Source organism: Mustela nivalis, assembly GCF_964662115.1.
Source record: "Mustela nivalis genome assembly, chromosome: 19".
In the NCBI taxonomy this organism is placed as follows: domain Eukaryota; kingdom Metazoa; phylum Chordata; class Mammalia; order Carnivora; family Mustelidae; genus Mustela; species Mustela nivalis.
This window is the reverse complement of record NC_139038.1, coordinates 15,628,550-15,645,712: the sequence shown is the minus strand read 5'-3', so window position 1 is coordinate 15,645,712 and position 17,163 is coordinate 15,628,550. Positions and strand designations below refer to the sequence as shown.

Genomic DNA, 17,163 nt, shown 5'->3' with positions numbered 1-17,163 from the left:
GAACTTGTGCTGAAAATGACCCTGTCCCTCTTGAAATACAGCTTGTCCCTGTTGAGTGGGCACATGTTGAGTTTATGGAGCAAAATACTGAATAAGCTCCTCGACTTCTCCCTAGCCACTTAGCCAAGGGTTCGAGGACTGGGTGTTGGTGTACCAGGGCATGGTGTCTGGGGGACTGGGGCAGCTGGCAGAAGAACCGGCGCTTTTCCTTGACAAGGCACTTACCGTCTTCGGTTTTCAGCTCCCTGAATCCATAAAATGGGGAGGTGGAATTCAGTGGCATTTAACATCCCTTCTGCTCTGAATTTTTTAACTTCTTAGTGCCACGGGGAGCAGGAGGAAGGAGGGGGGACAGGGAGCCCCAGCATAGAAGACCTGCATCTTAGCAGTTCTACTGACTGGATGCTCAGAGCATGTTTATAGGATGTGAAACAAAGAATTATTTAGATGAAACTGCTTTCTAAACTATATAAAGAGAAAGGATAGAATTAGTATTACTGGTGAATTACCTTTACTGGTGACCTAGCTATTCAGAACTGGGAAAAAATTGCGAGGAATGGAGGGATTTTCACTTATAAACTGTATGGACTTGAAGTGAACCCTGCAGAAACGAATTTTCTATCATTCACTGGGGTGTTAGGGTTTACCAGAGAAACAGAACCAATAGAATACCTAAATAAGGTACACTTAAGAAGAGGCAGGAATTGGTTAATGGTTATGGAAGTCAGGAAGTCCCAGAACCTGCCATTTGCCAGCTAGAAAACCAAGAAAACCAGTGGTATAATTCTGTCCCAAGTGCAAAGGCCTGAGAATCAGGAGAGCTGATTGCTTAACTCCCAGTCCAAGCTCAGAGGCCCAAGAACCAAGATCTCCAGAGAGATCTTCTGAAAGCAGATGATGAACCTCCCAGCTCCAGCAGAGCGCATACATTTGCCCTTCCTCTGCCTTGTTCCGTTTGGGCCGCCAAAGGATCAGATGATGCCCCCTACATTGAAGAGGATGGATATTTACTCATTCTGTTGAATCAAATGCTGACCTTCCAGGAACACCCCTCACAGGCAGGCACATCGAGAGATGTGTTAGCAGCTACCTGGACATCCCTCGGGCAGTCGAGTTGACCTATAAAATTAGCTATCACAACTGAGCTCAGTTGGTGGACGAGCTGGATGAGTCTCCCTAAATTGTGTCATCACCCAACTCCCCATCCAGATGCCATTCAGTCTCTGGTGAGCACCACGATGTCCAGATGCCAAACAGAATATGCAAGAATGATGTTTTCTTTTAGAAACTTTGCTTTTCTTTTGTTTTGCTTTCTTAAAGGAGCTTTCTGTCCAGAAAGCCAAGGAATGAACCAACTGTAAAATGGAGCTCTTTCAGAATATACCCTACACTAGGAAGAAGAATTTGTCCTAATTAAGTCATTGGGTTTCCCAAAGCAGCCTGCCTCATGCTAGGCTTTAGTCATCACTCAACAAATACTGAGTTTCTGTTATGTGCCAAGCATCAGACACAGGGAATACATCATGAACAAAACATAATCCCTGCCATTGTGAAGCTTACAGTGCAGTAGAAGAGACCAGCAATTAAAATGTAAGATCCTGCAAGTTCTCTTTCCCTCCCTTCCCGTGATCCTGTCTTGTTTCTCAAATACCTCATATCAGTGAGATCATATGATAAACAAGATGAAGCCAGAGAGGGAGAGAAACCATAAGAGACTCTTAATCTCAGGAAACAAACTGAGGGTTGCCGGAGGGGTGGGATGGGAGGGATGGCGTGGCCGGGTGGCCACTAGGGAGGGCATGTGCTATGGTGAAAGCTGTCAAATCATGAACCTGTACCCCTGGAGCAAATAATACATTATATGTTACTGGAAAAAAATACTATAAGTTACATGATATGGGAGAAGTTGATGCATGCTGTAGTGGGGCGAGGTAGAACAGGGTAATGGAGATCAGGAATCTAAGGGTGGGCTGGGAGAGGCAGTGCCAGAGCATTGCCAGAGTTAGCCTCACTGAAGAGCTGAGATCTATGCAAAAACTTGGAGGTAACAGTGTTAACAAGTGTTTAGAGGGGAATTCCACCATGCTGGGGGAATGTCTGCAGCAGAGGTCCTGAATCAGGGTCATTCCTGCATGCACCAGAGGGATGGAGGCCACTGGCTGAAACAGAAGGGAGGGAGGTCTTGATGGGAGAAGGCAGAGGTCGTGGGGTTGGATCAGTAGAGTTGGGAGCCACTGGAAGGACCTTGACTTTTACTTTTCGAGATGAGATCCACTGGAAGGTACTGAGCCGAGAAGGACAGATCTGACTTACATTTTAAATGTGGCTTAGACTAGTGGGGTAGCAGTAGAAGTAGGCAGAATGGAGAGATTCTGAATATGTCTTGACGGCTGAGCCAAGATGATTTGAATGAAAGTATGAATGAAGGAATAAATCAAGTGAATGAAGTCTTGGCCTCCACAACTAAGGATGGGGAAGGCTGTCGGTGGCATGGTACAGCAGATCTGGGGAAGTGAAGATCAGGAACTGTTTGGCTCATACAGAGTTTGAGCTGGTCCATGCGGGTATAAGATGGAGGTAGCAGGTAGGTGTGTGAGAATTCTGCAGTTCAGGAGAGCAGACTCGCCTGGAGACAGGCATGTGTGAACTCTCTGCATACAGAACTTAAAGTCTTATGGGGAGTGAGTGTACACAGAGAAGAGGGCCAGGGTAAGGAGGAACCAGGAACCATCAGGGAAACAGGAAGAAACTGAAGGAAGTGTAATGTCATGAAAGCTAAGTGAACAAGTCCATCAAGAATGCGATCACCGATGGCAAATGCTGCTGCGAGGCGGGGTCAGACGAAGTCTGAAAACTGAGCACTCACTAAGTAGTATGGCCATCACCTGGTGACTATCAAGAACATCCTTTCATTATACTAATTACAAATAATCACTTTATTTTACCAGCTCCTGCCCACTTTGCCAACTCCCTTTATAAAATGCCCACTGAAGAGCAAATCATTTTGTCCTACTACGAATTTTCATTAGGAATATTCAAAACTTCCAAACTCGTTTTCCACCCGTTGGGTGTAAGTCTGGTGAATATTACTTCCCCAAGCCCACTCATTTTTAATTATCATTCATGGGATATCATCCCTACTCCTTTTTTTCTTTTTTAAAGATTTTATTTATTTATCAGAGAGAGAGATGGGGAGAGAGCGAGCACAGGCAGACAGAATGGCAGGCAGAGACAGAGGGAGAAGCAGGCTCCCTGCTGAGCAAGGAGCCCGATGTGGGACTCGATCCCAGGACGCTGGGATCATGACCTGAGCCGAAGGCAGCTGCTTAACCAACTGAGCCACTCAGGCGTCCCATCCCTACTCCTTTTTAAAAGCCCTCTAGGACCCACACTTTGCTCTCCGAAAACCAACAATTGACAGAACCCACTTCTTTCCCCCTAATTCCATGGCTGCCTGTGAAAGAGCCTTTTCTTCAGTTCTGCATTATATTTACTAAATTGATACCTTCACTTTCTGGCTGGGACACAGTAGATGTTAATAATGTGCTCGATGAATGGAGAGAAAGAAGGGAGGGGGAAGTAAGTGGAGAAAGGGAGAAAGGGAAGCTCGGAAAAGAGACAGGAGACAGTGGGTTCCCGCTGGAAAATACACGAGGCTCTCGGAAGGCAGGGCAGTGTCTTCATGCGTACTATTTCTGAGGCAAATTCTAGCAATCCTTGGAAGTTATGATATGCCTAGGTCAAGTCAGCAAAAACAATTCACAAGGAAAATCATAAACATACATCAAATAAGTTCCGAGGTGCAAACTGGTCAGCAAAGTCCTGAATGGTCCTCTCTTTAGGGCTGAAAGCAGTACTTTCTGCAGAGGTCGTGACCACCGGAAAGGACACCCGCCGCACACTTTGCAGAACAGGCTTCCGGCCTGGGGAGTGAAACCTCCTCGGCCGCGGGACACGCGTGAACACGGCGCTCCCAGGGCGCGTGTCCGCTGAGGGCGTCCGGGCCCAGCGCCCCGTGAACCCTCGGGTCGGGGAGTCGCCGGCTCCGCACGTGACCTCCGCCGGCGGTGACCCCGCGCGCGGCCCTCGCGGGGAAGAGGTGGGCCGTGCGCGCGCCGCGGGCCCCGGGCCGGGAGAGCCACGCGAGCGCCGCGGGAGCAGCCCGGGGCCGGCCGGCCGCGGAGGGGCCGTGGGTCAGGCCGCGGCCCGCGCTTCCCGTGCGGACCCTGGGGCGAGTCGGACGGAGGGTCGCAGAGGCAGGAGCACCGCGCTCGCGCCACCCCGAGCGTCTCCGGAGCCCTCCCGCGCCCCCCGCGCCCCTGCGCCGCGTCCCGAGCGCTCGGCCCGGCGCCCCGCAGCGGCAGCGGAGAAACCGCGTCCGGGGAGAAGCGGGAGGACGCCCGCGGCCGGCCCAGAGGGGGCGGCGGGGGGAGCGACACGCCCGCGGCTCGCGCTCGCGCCCCTCTCGGCGCGGGGAAGCCCTGAGGGACTGTTTCCATTTCCCACGCGAAAAACCAGTTATTCCACGACCCCGATTCGCGCCTTCCCGTCTACACAGCACAGCGCGTCATCAGCACGGAACGTGACGTCACACCGGCGGGAAGCCGCGTCACAACCAACCCCGTCCACCCCCGCCCCCGGGCTCCTGGGACCGCGCGCAGCTGCCGGCGCCGCCGGGTCCCCAGAGCGGGGCAGAGCGCGCGGCGCGGCGCTGAGGGCCGGGGCCGAGGACGCGGGCGACGGGCGCAGCCGGTTCCACGCGGGCACGCGCTTCCTGAGCCCATCGGACGCCTCTGCGCCAAACCCCGGGCGCCCTCCCGCTCAGGCCCCTGCCCCGCAGAAGGCGGGCCCCGGCGGTGCGGCAGTCGGAAGCGTCGGGGGCCGCCCTCCCGCAGCCGGGGGCCGGTGCTCCTGCAGCGCGCGCCGCGAGGAGACGGGCTCGGCAGCGCCCGCCCCCGAGCCTCGCCCCGCCCCCCGAGCCTCGCCCCGCCCCACCCCGGGCCCCGAGCCTCGCCCCGCCCCGCCCCCCCGAGCCTCGCCCCGCCCCACCCCGGGCCCCGAGCCTCGCCCCGCCCCGCCCCCCCGAGCCTCGCCCCGCCCCACCCCGGGCCCCGAGCCTCGCCCCGCCCCGCCCCGAGCCTCCGCACAGCTCCCGGGAGAGCTGCCAGCGAGTCTCTCCGCCTGACCGCCGCCTCGCTGTTTGCGGGTCTCCTCTAAACTCGCCAAACCTGTCACCGCGCTCCTCCCGCAACTTGGATTCAGGGAAATCCGAGTCATCTGATTGGTACACAATTACCTGAGTATCTGACTATCTGATTATTTGGTTAAATAATAAAATTTTTCAAATAAATTCCTGTATTAAACCCTTCTGGCCTTTTCTACCTAATTATTCACTTAATGCCTCTAGCGACACCTGTGCTTTACCCTCCCCGTGTCTCTACCAGGGACGGTATATAACCACTTACTTTCGAAGCCCGTTCTGAAATTCCTCTTTCCTGGCACTGCAAGAATCAACACAAACCTGGCTTCCAGGTCTTTCCAAGTCCTCTGTTAAGAAAGAACGGCTCAAATCGGCTATTAGGAGGTATTAACTCATTTAAGGTGAAACCCGTTTGGGATGAGTAAAATGTGTTTTTAGTTCTTTTACTTCATGGGATTATCAAATGCCTGTCTTTTAAGGTCACTGCTTTTGTTTAAGGCTCCATTCTTTTAAGCCTTTGTAACATTCCTGATAGGACTAATTCCAAGAGCTAATGAAGCTTCTCCAGCCGCCACCACCCCCACCAACCCGCCCCCCCCGCACCCCCCCGCACCCCCGCCCAGGGTGAGGGTTGGCGGGGTTGCGTGGTTACCAGCACTGCGTGGTTACCAGCACTGCGCCCTGTGATCAGGGTAGGGCCTCCCAACTTCTTGGTCCCTTGCCTGGAGGCTATTTCTACTCAAACACTGAACGTACCTTAAACATTTGATAGTGAAATACACGACAGGCAGAAAGTGACAATGCCACCAATCTGTACTGATACATGATAAATTTTTATTTACCTCCAAAGGGAAAACCAACATTCACATAAGCTGCCTACCCTGTATTTCCAATAGGGAAGGTGTTTCATTTACTATACACCTTTAAAAGGTTTCAAATAAAATATAGGTAGGAAAATACATAAAGAATTCAGATTATAAAACTCTCCAGGTAATTAATGGTCATAATAATGTTGGGACTGCAGTTAAAAAGGAGCAATTTTCTGTAGTCTACTTGGAAGTACAGATAATCGGTACCAAACCTATACATTAGGCTGTAATAAGCAATTGTAAGCAAATGGTATCAAACTGTATAACTCTTAAAAATTTACCTAAAGTTGTTATGAACCGTATAAAAATTGATATTATTCTTCCAGTTCTCCCAAAAGCTCTACAAAATCAGTGATGTACCATTCTGTGTTGTCTTTTACTTGTTGTCTGATCACATTTCCTCCAAATCCAATGAAAACATCCTAAGAGGGGAAAAAGGGGGGAAAGAGTTAAACAAACACAAAAAAAGGATACACCCTGGGGCAGTAAGTGTTCCTTGAAAGAACAAACTGTGCAAAGAGAGGTAAAGCCAAGCCTTCAAAGGGTGCCTTCTTGCCTCCCCTGTCCCAAGAATGAATGAGTCCGAGCACCTCTGCTGCAAATCCACTCAGGCCCAGGCCACTGCAGCCTTCCAGGAGAATTTAAGCCCCCTTAACACCAGCACAATCTCTTACAAAGATAAAATCCCCTGAGTTCTAAACTGGACGCAGGCACAGCCAGGCCAGATGATCTCAAAGAGGGAAGATGAGAGAGAAGCGTGGGGTGCAGGTGAAGTCCCACTGGCCCTAGAATCAGGACCACAGCAGGCATCTCCTGACGGGCCCTCTGTGAGCCTGACGGACCTCCCTCCCAGGGAGGGTGTTATTCTGGGCTGAAGGCGATGACAGCCCCAGGATCTGGGGCAACACTCTTCTTTCCATCATTAAATTTAATATTGCATCTATGTTGTTTCCTTAGTATCACCAAGTGACACCTTCTTATAGTCAATGGTCTTTTAAAGCGGTACTTTCTCTTTTTCTGCCAGGGTATAGGCACACTGTACCTAATTTGGACACTGAAAATTCTTTTACTTGCCTTTTCTCTTCATTTTTGTTTTCAGACCACACAAGGGGAAAACAGAGCGAGATTCTGACCTTCCAGTTAAATTTAGCCTCACGAGCTTCCTGCCTCCTTGGCAGCCCTTTCTGCAAGCAAGCACCGACTCAGCTGTCCCAACACACTGTCGCCTTCCTTCTCTGTCCCCAAGCCTTTCAGGGCTCCCCACAGCCTAGTGGAAACCCCCAAGTGCCTGATACATAAAGTCTCCAGCAGCTGCTGAAGAGAAAGCCCATTCCCGCCAAGTTTTGCCCCCTGACAGGCCCAGGTCCGCTCCTAGTGCGTCCCCATTCTGCTCCGCTGCCCCCCCATCCCCATCCTGCCAGGCCTTCACATGGGGCAGCTAACCTTCCTCTATATCACACACTCCTCTGACCACCTCTGAGGGCTATACGTCTGCGTAGACACACTCGCGCTCGGTTCAGTCAGGCCTGTCATTGTCTGATGACGGGTAAGGTCCTCTGCTATTCACAGTTTGGTCATTTCTTGACATCAGGGTTAGCAGCAACCTGACAGAACTCTCCACGGTTTCCTTCAGGCACTCCTCGTTCAACTGGCCCAGCCTCTGTGACTAACTCAGCACCAGTGTGGGGGGTCAATCATCTGAAGATGTCTTATCTTGAGCTGATGCAAGTCAGTGGAAAGGACCCAAAGGTTCTTTAACCACTTTGTGTTAATCATTTACAGAGACAACTATTTTTAGATCTCAGGAAAGTAGGTACTGAAAAGTTCACCACTCTATTTTTGGTTCTTTTTTCTTAATTTAGAATGAAATAATAAGGATAAAGTCCTACCTGAAAGGGACATATTTGATATTCTGGACACTTACTACACAGCATGCGTTTCCAGCTAGTCTCAGAAAACATTCATTCATAGGAATGAAGTGCTTTAACACAGGCACACTCTCAAACCTCCCTGAGCCTCAGTCCCCTTTAACTAGTAAAAATGAGAAGATAATGTATGAAGAAATACTTTATCAAATATAAAAACACAGGGGCGCCTGGGAGGCTCAGTCCATTAAGTGTCTGCCTTCAGCTCAGGCCATGGTCCCAGGGTCCTTGGAGCAAGTCCCACACTGTGCTCCCTGCTCAGCCGAGCAGGGAGCCTGCTTCTCCCTCTGCCCCTCCCCTCTGCTCCTGCATGCTCTCGTGTCTCTCACCGCACACACACGCTCTCTCAAAAAATAAAATCATATATATGTATGTATATACATTAAAATTTTGGTTCCAGCTACGAGAGCTGTCTTACTATTTCTGGTATTATTCAAGGAAGTGAAGCTGAAAATCGGGCACACACCTGGGCTGAGAGGTGTCAGGAACCAGGTCAAAAAGTTCTAAACCATTCTCTTCCTTAGGTTTGCAAAATGTCAGCTGACATACTGAGACTGAAGTTGTTTTATTTGTTTTGGTTCTTCACAATGCTACCTAGTGTTCTTGTTTAACTTTCACCAATCTCACAGAGTTCCAAATTAGCTGTCTAAAACAAAAACACAACCAGAAAAACCAGCACACTTAATACGTACAGCAGGAGGGCAGGCTTCCATGTCTGTGACGCCATCTCCAATCATGACTATCTTCTGAAATTGAAATTTTTCCTTTAAAAGTTTAATAACTTTTCCTTTCCCACCAGATTCGGCAGTTGGCTGCATCTCATCAAAACCTGCATATTCACCTTAAAAAAGCAGTTAAAACACTGTCAGTGACCCAAAGAATTATACCGGTAGAGCCAGCTTTGTGCACAGATGATACCCTCACTTAAATATCACCGAGAAAGCTAAAAATGGCCCTCAATAAAGTGACACAGCCTGGATGTCCACACCTCTCCCCACCCTCCAACAGACAACTTTAAAGTACAGGTCCCTCTTGTGGAGGTGTTTAGGTCATCAACACCTTGGGGTCAATCGGTTTTACCCTCTAAGCTGTCAGAGTTGTAATTCTCAAACCTCACTAAGGGGGCAGAACAGCATGAAACAGTAATATATCGAAGTCTTTTTTTTTTTTTTTAAACATTTTTTTAAGATTTATTTATTTATTTGACAGACAGAGATCACAAGTAAGCAGAGAGGCAGACAGAGAGAGAGGAGGAAGCAGGCTCCCTGCTGAGCAGAGAGCTCGATGCGGGGCTCGATCCCAGGACCCTGAGATCATGACCTGAGCCGAAAGCAGAGGCTTTAACCCACTGAGCCACCCAGGCGCCCCTCGAAGTTTTAAAAAGTTAATATATAATTTCATCTAAGAGGAGATTCCAACTCAGATCTGATCGATTTTCTTTCTTATAGTAATTCTCACACTTTCTGCCTACTTTTTTTTTAAGATTTTATTTATTTGACAGAGAGAGATCACAAGTAGGCAGAGAGGCAAGCAGAGAGAAAGAGAGAGAGAGGGAGGAGGAAGCAGGCTCCCTGCCTAGCGGAGAGCCCGATGCGGAACTCGATCCCACAACCCTGAGATCATGACTTGAGCCGAAGGGAGAGGCTTAACCCACTGAGCCACCCAGGGAGCCCCCTGTCTACGTTTTTTAACAATCTCTACCTGTAGACCCTTCAAAAATGTTCCACCAACACATTTACTTTTTTTAAATTAACATTATTTGGTTATAAGGCTGTCAGCCACCCGTGGCCATCACGAGAAACCTCCTGAAATGGCAGGGATGCAGCTGCGGCCCTGTGATGGCCCAGAGAAGAACCGGCAGGCCCTTCAGAGCTGGGAGAGCAGCGACTCGTGGCCAACAAACCCTCTTTCCTGAGCCTAAACTGGTTCAAATACAGAAGAGAGCTCAAAAAATGGAACTATAACACATAACAAAACAAGTCACCTAGGTACATAGGAATCAAGTGCAGGCACTTATACAACGAGAGAGATTAGATGGACATTAAAGCCGGGAGAGATGATGGCCTAAGTCTATTTCACAGAGCAAAGGATCCCAAGGAGCAAAAGACACCAGTAGAGAATCCTTCATCTCAAAAAAAAAAAAAAAAAAGAGGGTATGATGTGAAGTGAAATAAGTCAATCAAAGAAAGACAATTACCATATGATTTTACTCCTATGTAGAATTAAAAAACAAATCAGAAGATCATAGGGGAAGAGAGGAAAAAATAAAATAAGACAAAGTCAGAGAGGAAGACAAACATAAGAGACGCTTAACTCTAGGAAACAAACAGGGTTGCTGGAGAGGAGGTTAGCAGGGGAGATGTGGCAACTGGGTGATGGGCATTAAGGAGGGCACTAGGTGTAAAAAAACGAACACTGGGTGTTCTTTTTTTTTTTTTAAGATTTTATTTATTTATTTGACAGAAAGAGATCACAAGTAGGCAGAGAGGCAGGCGGGCAGGGGCAGGAGGGGGTTATGGAGAAGCAGGCTCCCTGCTGAGGAGAGAGCCCGATGTGGGGCTCGATCCCAGGATTCTGAGATTAAGACCTGAGCCAAAGGCAGAGGCTTAACCCACTGAGCCACCCAGGCGCCCCTACACTGGGTGTTCTATACAACTGATGAATCACTGAACTCTACCTCTGAAACTAATAATACACTATATGATAATTAATTGAATTTAAATTAAATTAAATCAATAAAAAGGAGAGAATCCTTCATCTCAGTGTTTAACTCTGAGGCTGCCTTACTTAAGGTGCATTCCAACAGACATTTCATAAGATACCAAACACTAAAACTAACAAGAAAGGAAAAATGGTACCATTCAATTCTTACCATTAAAGTAGAACTTCAGCCTATTGGCAAAAACATTGGTCGACGGGATATTGAGCTTTGAAGCAACATGCTCTACGATGCTCCTAAAGCCACCAGATATTAGGAAAACCTGAACATTTCGCTCTTGGAGGCGACTTACTAGCTCCCTGCAAAAAGAAATATAAAACACCAAAATCATTACTAAACATGAAACATGAAAAGGAAACTAAAATACATTTTCTTGTTCGCAAAGCATATGCCCAAACACATTGGACAAGGTATATTGCTTGGTTAATTATAATGTTTTATGTATTTTTTAAAAGATTTTATATATATTTATTTGAGAGAGAATGAGAGCTACAGAGAGACAGAGAGCGCACATACAGAGGGAGAGGGAGAGGAAGAGACTCCCCACTGAGCAGGGAGCCCGATGCGGGGCTCAATCCCAGGTCCCTGGGATCATGACCTGAGCTGAAGACAGATGCTTAACTGCTGAGTCACCCAGGCCCCCCATGTATGTTTTTCTAAATGCACTTAGAAATTAATAGGTGGAGGCACTAGGTGGCTCAGTCATTAAGCATCTGCCTTCAGCTCAGGTCATTATCCCAGGGTCCTGGGATGGAGGCCCAGATCAGGCTCCCTGCTCTGCGGGAAGCCTGCTTCTCCCTTTCCCACTCCCCCTGCTTGTGTTCCTTCTCTCTTTGTGTCTCTGTCAAATAAATAAAATCTTTAAAAAAAAAATAAAGTTTAGGGGAAAAAAAAAGAAATTAATAGGTGGGGCTGGACTGCTTAAGAAACCATCCCACAACCCAATCTGCTCATGAACCTAGAAACAGATAATGAGGAGGAAACTTTGGCTCTCTCTTCGGAGAAGGGGAGGGCAGATGACTTGGGCAGAACCACTCAGACAGCACCGCACGTAAGAGCTGAAAGAGGCAGGCAGAAGGCAGCGCTAGAGCCATAGTGAGATGCTTTCAAGAGGATATGCCCCAAAATGCAGGTGCTACGGAGAGATGGTACCAAGACCAGGGTTCCTCTTACCTTATGCCCGGGGTCAGGTGTGGGGGGTGCTCAGCTATGAGCCTTTGCACCTGTTCCCTAGAGGGCTGGATCAGAGCTAAACGCTCTGTGAGGGCAGCCTTGAAAGGCACTGCCCCACCCATGGCTCGCCGTGTCCTAGGAGGAAGACCCAACAATCAGACTAGGCAAGTCAGATGTCCCCCAAGTCCACACCTTACCTCCCTAGCTCCTCCAGTGTCCACCCATGAGGAAGGTGCTGCCTAGAGCCCCACCACACAACATGCTACAGTGCCACAGCAGCGAGGCCATGGGAATAAACTTACTGCAGTCTGCTTGAGAATCACATTAATATTTTGTGGTCACATCTCACGTCAAATGCAGCTGAACATGAAATGTCTGACCTGGTGACTGCAGGCAGCAATGGGGAGGGCAGGAGGGAGGGAAGGGTCTCACCTGCACATAGACTAAGAGACTCTGAACCCAAACTAGCTTTGTAGCAAGCCACTAAGGCCACACGGTCAGCCGTGGACACAAAGCGCTGGACGACTGGGGATCCCGTGGATCCCCATCCCCACCCCCCATCATCTCCTCTGGTTAGTTAGGGTCGTCGTTTCCCTCACTGGGTAAAAGCCTGTCACTCATATTTATTTAAAGGCAACTATTTTCTTCTGCCATAAGAGTCTGTATAAATGGGTGACTGGATGATGCACACTGGTGAATTCAGCCCTGAGTGACGGAAGAAGCTAACTTGCCCAGGTTTGCTGTCAGGGCCTAAAACTCAGGGAATAACGGCCATGGTCCTGCATGCCACCCAAACACGCTCTTGCAACTCTTTATCACTTCATAAAGTGAATAAATACTATTCCTACATTTCTGACACGGCAGCCTCAACACCACAGACTTTGGCTAGCTCATCAATTCCTTCTTCTCTGATGACCGTGCTGTCAACATCAAAGCACACTGCATCTGCAGAACAGAAGAGTTTCCTCAACTCTGAATGGGAGACCATCCTCGCAAGAATCTTCCTCCTACAACAGAAAAAGACAGACATATTTAAACATGCTTCACCATAAAAAGATCCAATTAGGCCTACTAATGCCAATATACTTTGATCTGTATCAAAGTCAGCATATTCCACATAAACATGGACTCCTGGGCTCATTTGTTGTTGTTGTTGTTTTTAACACAAAGTAAGCACCATCTAAATATCAGGCTCTTGGAATACAAAGATGAGCAGGACCAAACTCTTCTCTGAGGAGCTCAGTCTGGTGAAGGTACCGACTTACAAATATATATCACATTCAACCAATATTCGACTATTTTTGACCTGACAATGACTGCAGAAAGGCAAGCGCTGAAGTGGAAATGTGCATAAGATACTAAAGATACTACAGGCACACAGAGAAGATGATTGAGCTTGCCTATGAGACAGGGCTTCCAAGGGGACAGAAACTCAACCCAAATCTTGAAGGGTAAGTAGCCTGAGTGGGTTCTCCAAGGGCAGGGCATCAGTTTGGTGGGTGCTGGGAGTAGGGGGCAGGGAGATGGAGGCTAGAAGAGAGGATAATGACAGCAAAGAGAAGAGCAGGGCCCAAGGCAAGGAACAAGAATGATGGCTGACATTCTGGAAACTGCCCACTGGAGTCCAGCTGCCGGGCAGGGCACCAAGCGGGGCTCTGGGCCAGGCTGACGGGTTTGGATTTTAACATCTAGGTAGTGGAAAATCCTGAAAGGCTTTTTGCCACAGAAGAGAGTTCAGAGCGGAACAGCACATTTGTCAGTCAGCCATACAGAGGGTATGGCCTGACGGAAGTCACCAGAGAGTAGAGAGAGGGGGAAAGAGGGGGTCTGAGGACAGAGCTCTCAGGAGCAGAAAGGATCAGATCAGGAGCCTGGAAAGGAAAAGGAGGTTGAGACTCACAGGAAGAGACTGAGAGACCACAGAGCTGCAGAAGCAATGGAGGACAGTTTCGAAAGGGATGTCGTGGGTTTTTATTTTTTAAGAAAATCACTGGACCAGAATCTTGGGGGTAAATGGGATCCTAAAGGTTCCCCAAACCCGTCTCTCATCAAATATGTCCCATATGAGGCTACACAGATGATGCAAATAATCTGTATTTAGAACAGACACTGCTGAAAACAAACCCCAAAGAGCTGCAGTGCACCTGGCAGAAGGGTCCAGGGCAAAGCTGACCTGGGGGCAGAAACGTTTTATATTTTTAACACTTTTATGCCAGGGGGAGGCAAACTATAGCCGGTAGGCCAAATCAGCCTGTTTTTGTACAGTCTGTAAAGTAAGAGCAAGTTGTTTTTGGTTTTGCTTTTTTTATTGTTTTTCAAGTAGTCTCCACACCAGCACGGAGCCCAACACTGGGCTTGAATTCACAACGCCGAGATCAAGACCTGAGCTGCGATGAAGAGCGGGACACTTAACCCACTGAGCCCCAGCCCCAGGCATGTCTATGTTTTAAATAATTGAAAAAAAAAAAATAGAATAAAACTTTGCGACACACAGAAATTGCATGGGTTTCAAAATTCAGTGTCCATGGGACGCCTGAGTGGTTGGTTAAGCAGCTGCCTTCGGCTCAGGTCATGATCCCAGTGTCCTGGGATCGAGTCCCACATCGGGCTCCTTGCTCAGCAGGGAGCCTGCTTATCTCTCTGCCTCTGCCTGCCATTCTGTCTGCCTGTGCTCGCTCTCTCCCCCTCTGATAAATAAATAAAATCTTTAAAAAAAAAAATTCAGTGTCCATAATTAAAGTTTCAGAAGAACACAGCCATGTTCACTGGCTTACATGTCCACAGCTGCTTTCACATAACACAGCAGGTGGGCCACTGCAGCAGAGACTGTAAGGCCTGCAAAGCCTAAAATATTTACTATCTGGCCTTTGACAGAAAAACTGCAGACCCCTGTTTGGAACCCTTATAAAAGAGGGCTCTTAATGGGAAATTGGAGTTTCACTGGAGACCCACTGACAAGGGGGAAAGAGAAGACAGTCCGTGAATCCAGTAAGATAATAGAGTATTAAACTCTAAACTAACATCAGCCTCAATGTGAATTTAGTTTCCGTTAAACAGACTGAGCTCCTTTGCAGGTTGCTTCTCTTCCATTCTCTTAATGTTGTAATGCCCACAGTCCCCAGCCCCCCATCGGTCTTCTCCAACCATACTCACTCCCCGATGGAATTCATCCGGGCTCATGGCTTGAAATGTCGTCTCTGGGATGGGAACTCCCAGATGTGTACCTGGAGCCCAGTCCTCTCTCCCAAACTCTCAACTCCAACCACCTTCCTGACCTGACTCATATGTCTGGGAAACACCCCAAATACAAGCCTAAAACTGAACTCCTGATCTTCTTGTCCCACCAAAACTGCCATTCTTCAATTTACCTAAAGGTAAATGGAACCTTTAGGATCCTGTTTACCCCCAAGATTCTAGTCCAATTAATTTCTTAAAAAATAAAAATCCATTCTCTCCCTTGATGGCCCATGTCCAAAATTCCTATCCAATCATTCAGGAAACTATGTTGGTTCTATCTTTAAAGTCTAATCAAAATCAAGGGGCTCCTGGGTTGCCCAGTAGGTTAAGCCTCTGCCTTTGGCTCAGGTCATGATCTCAGGGTCCTAGGATCAAGCCCCGCCCATATCGGGCTCTCTGCTCAGAGGGGAACTTGCTTCCCCCTCTCTACCTGCCTATCTGCCTGCTTGTAATCTCTCTCTCTGTCTGTCAAATAAATAAATAAAACCTTTAAAAAAAAAAAAGTACTTAATCATAGCAGACCTAATGATGCCCTTGCTAAACCATTCCCCATCATTAGCATATTAATTAACCATAATATCTCTGTTATTCAATTAATTTATGCCCTCCATGATTTGGATCCTATTTCACCAACCTTCTCCCCCAAGACAAAACACACACACTCACACACACAACTTATGTTCATAATATACAGAAGATGTCTTGTTTCTTAAATATGTCTTGGTTTTTTAATCCTCTATGCTTTTGCAAATGCTATTTTCTCTGCCTGAAATCGCCTAATCCCACATACTCAGTGGGCAAATTCCTATTTATTCTTCAAGATGATAATTAAATAACCTGCCTTATACTACATTATCTCCTTCCTACTCCTTCAGAGAATTAATTAATCATTCCCATTCCTCTCCTTGAGTGAAATATCTTTCACCTTTATTTCCAGGACCCCGTAGGTATAAAGTAAATGTTTCATAAATTAAATAGAGTTGAATCTAAGAAGTTATTGAGAACTTAGAACTGAGATTATTGTTCTCAACAAAACGATTCCAATTTAGGGGCGCCTGGGTGGCTCAGTGGGTTGGGCCTCTGCCTTCGGCCCGGGTCATGATCTTGGGGTCCTGAGATCAAGCCCCACATGGGGGGTTCTCGGCTCAGCAGGGAGCCTGCTTCCAATTCTCTCTGTGCCTGCTGCTCTGCCTATTTGTGATCTCCCTCTCTCTGTCAAATAAATAAATAATATCTTTAAAAAAAAAACCTATTCCAACTTAGAATGCTATTAGCCTAAAATTAAAATCCTTAACCAGCAATGATGACTATCATGAATGAAACAGAATTGACATCATAAATTCTTAAGTTGGAAGAAACTTCACAGCCATCATTTAGGTCTGGACCCATGCCTTTCTGTAGGAATGATATTAATGTGTCCATTTCACAGATTAATGACCAGAGGTATAAGGAAATTAAATGACCCAGGTGACACAGCTCCTAAGCGATGGCTAAAAAACTAAAATTTGGATCTCAAATGCATACAGACAACATAAAAGGTGGTACATAAATTAAGATGTGGATAAACTGAGAGGCAGATAAATTAAGCAGAACTAAATAAGGTTAAACATTGGATAGGAACCTATCTGGACTGAGGAAATGTCAAAGATTGCCATGAAGAATTCAGACCAGGGTGCCTGGGTGGCTCAGTCGGTTAAGCGTCTGCCTTTGGCTCAGGTCATGATGCCAGGGTCCTGGGATGGAGCCCCATTTTGGGCTCCCCTCTGCTCTCCCACTCTACCCCTCTCCCCACATGTTCTCTCTCTTAAATAACTAAAATCTTAAAAAAAAAAAAAAAAAAAAACAGACCAAAGTTCTGCTAGCTGGACAATGTGATGGATGATGATTCATTAATAATGAAAGAAGAAAGTCTGCACATTCTTTGGGAGACCAGTGGATAGAAACAAGTTTCATAAATTGTCCAATCTCCACCAAGCCAGGGAATACCAAGGAGCCTCGTATCCCACTCTCTATGGCTCAGTAACCACCCACGTGGCACTG

General features: G+C 47.6%; 1 protein-coding gene across 10 annotated transcripts in view; it reads right to left on the bottom strand.

Moving 5' to 3' along the window:
• Positions 1-6,014: 6,014 nt before the first annotated feature.
• The window catches only part of PSPH (phosphoserine phosphatase), a 42,199-nt gene continuing 31,050 nt past the window's right edge, over positions 6,015-17,163 (bottom strand). For all 10 annotated transcript variants that reach the window (XM_082714441.1, XM_082714447.1, XM_082714445.1 and 7 more), the window contains 5 exons: positions 12,735-12,893; positions 11,887-12,021; positions 10,867-11,012; positions 8,687-8,835; positions 6,015-6,491 (listed from right to left, as the gene is read on the bottom strand). In XM_082714441.1, the coding sequence (XP_082570567.1) occupies positions 6,384-6,491; positions 8,687-8,835; positions 10,867-11,012; positions 11,887-12,021; positions 12,735-12,893 (697 nt within the window). In that variant the 3' untranslated portion in view covers positions 6,015-6,383. The remainder of the gene's footprint in view (positions 6,492-8,686; positions 8,836-10,866; positions 11,013-11,886; positions 12,022-12,734; positions 12,894-17,163) is intronic.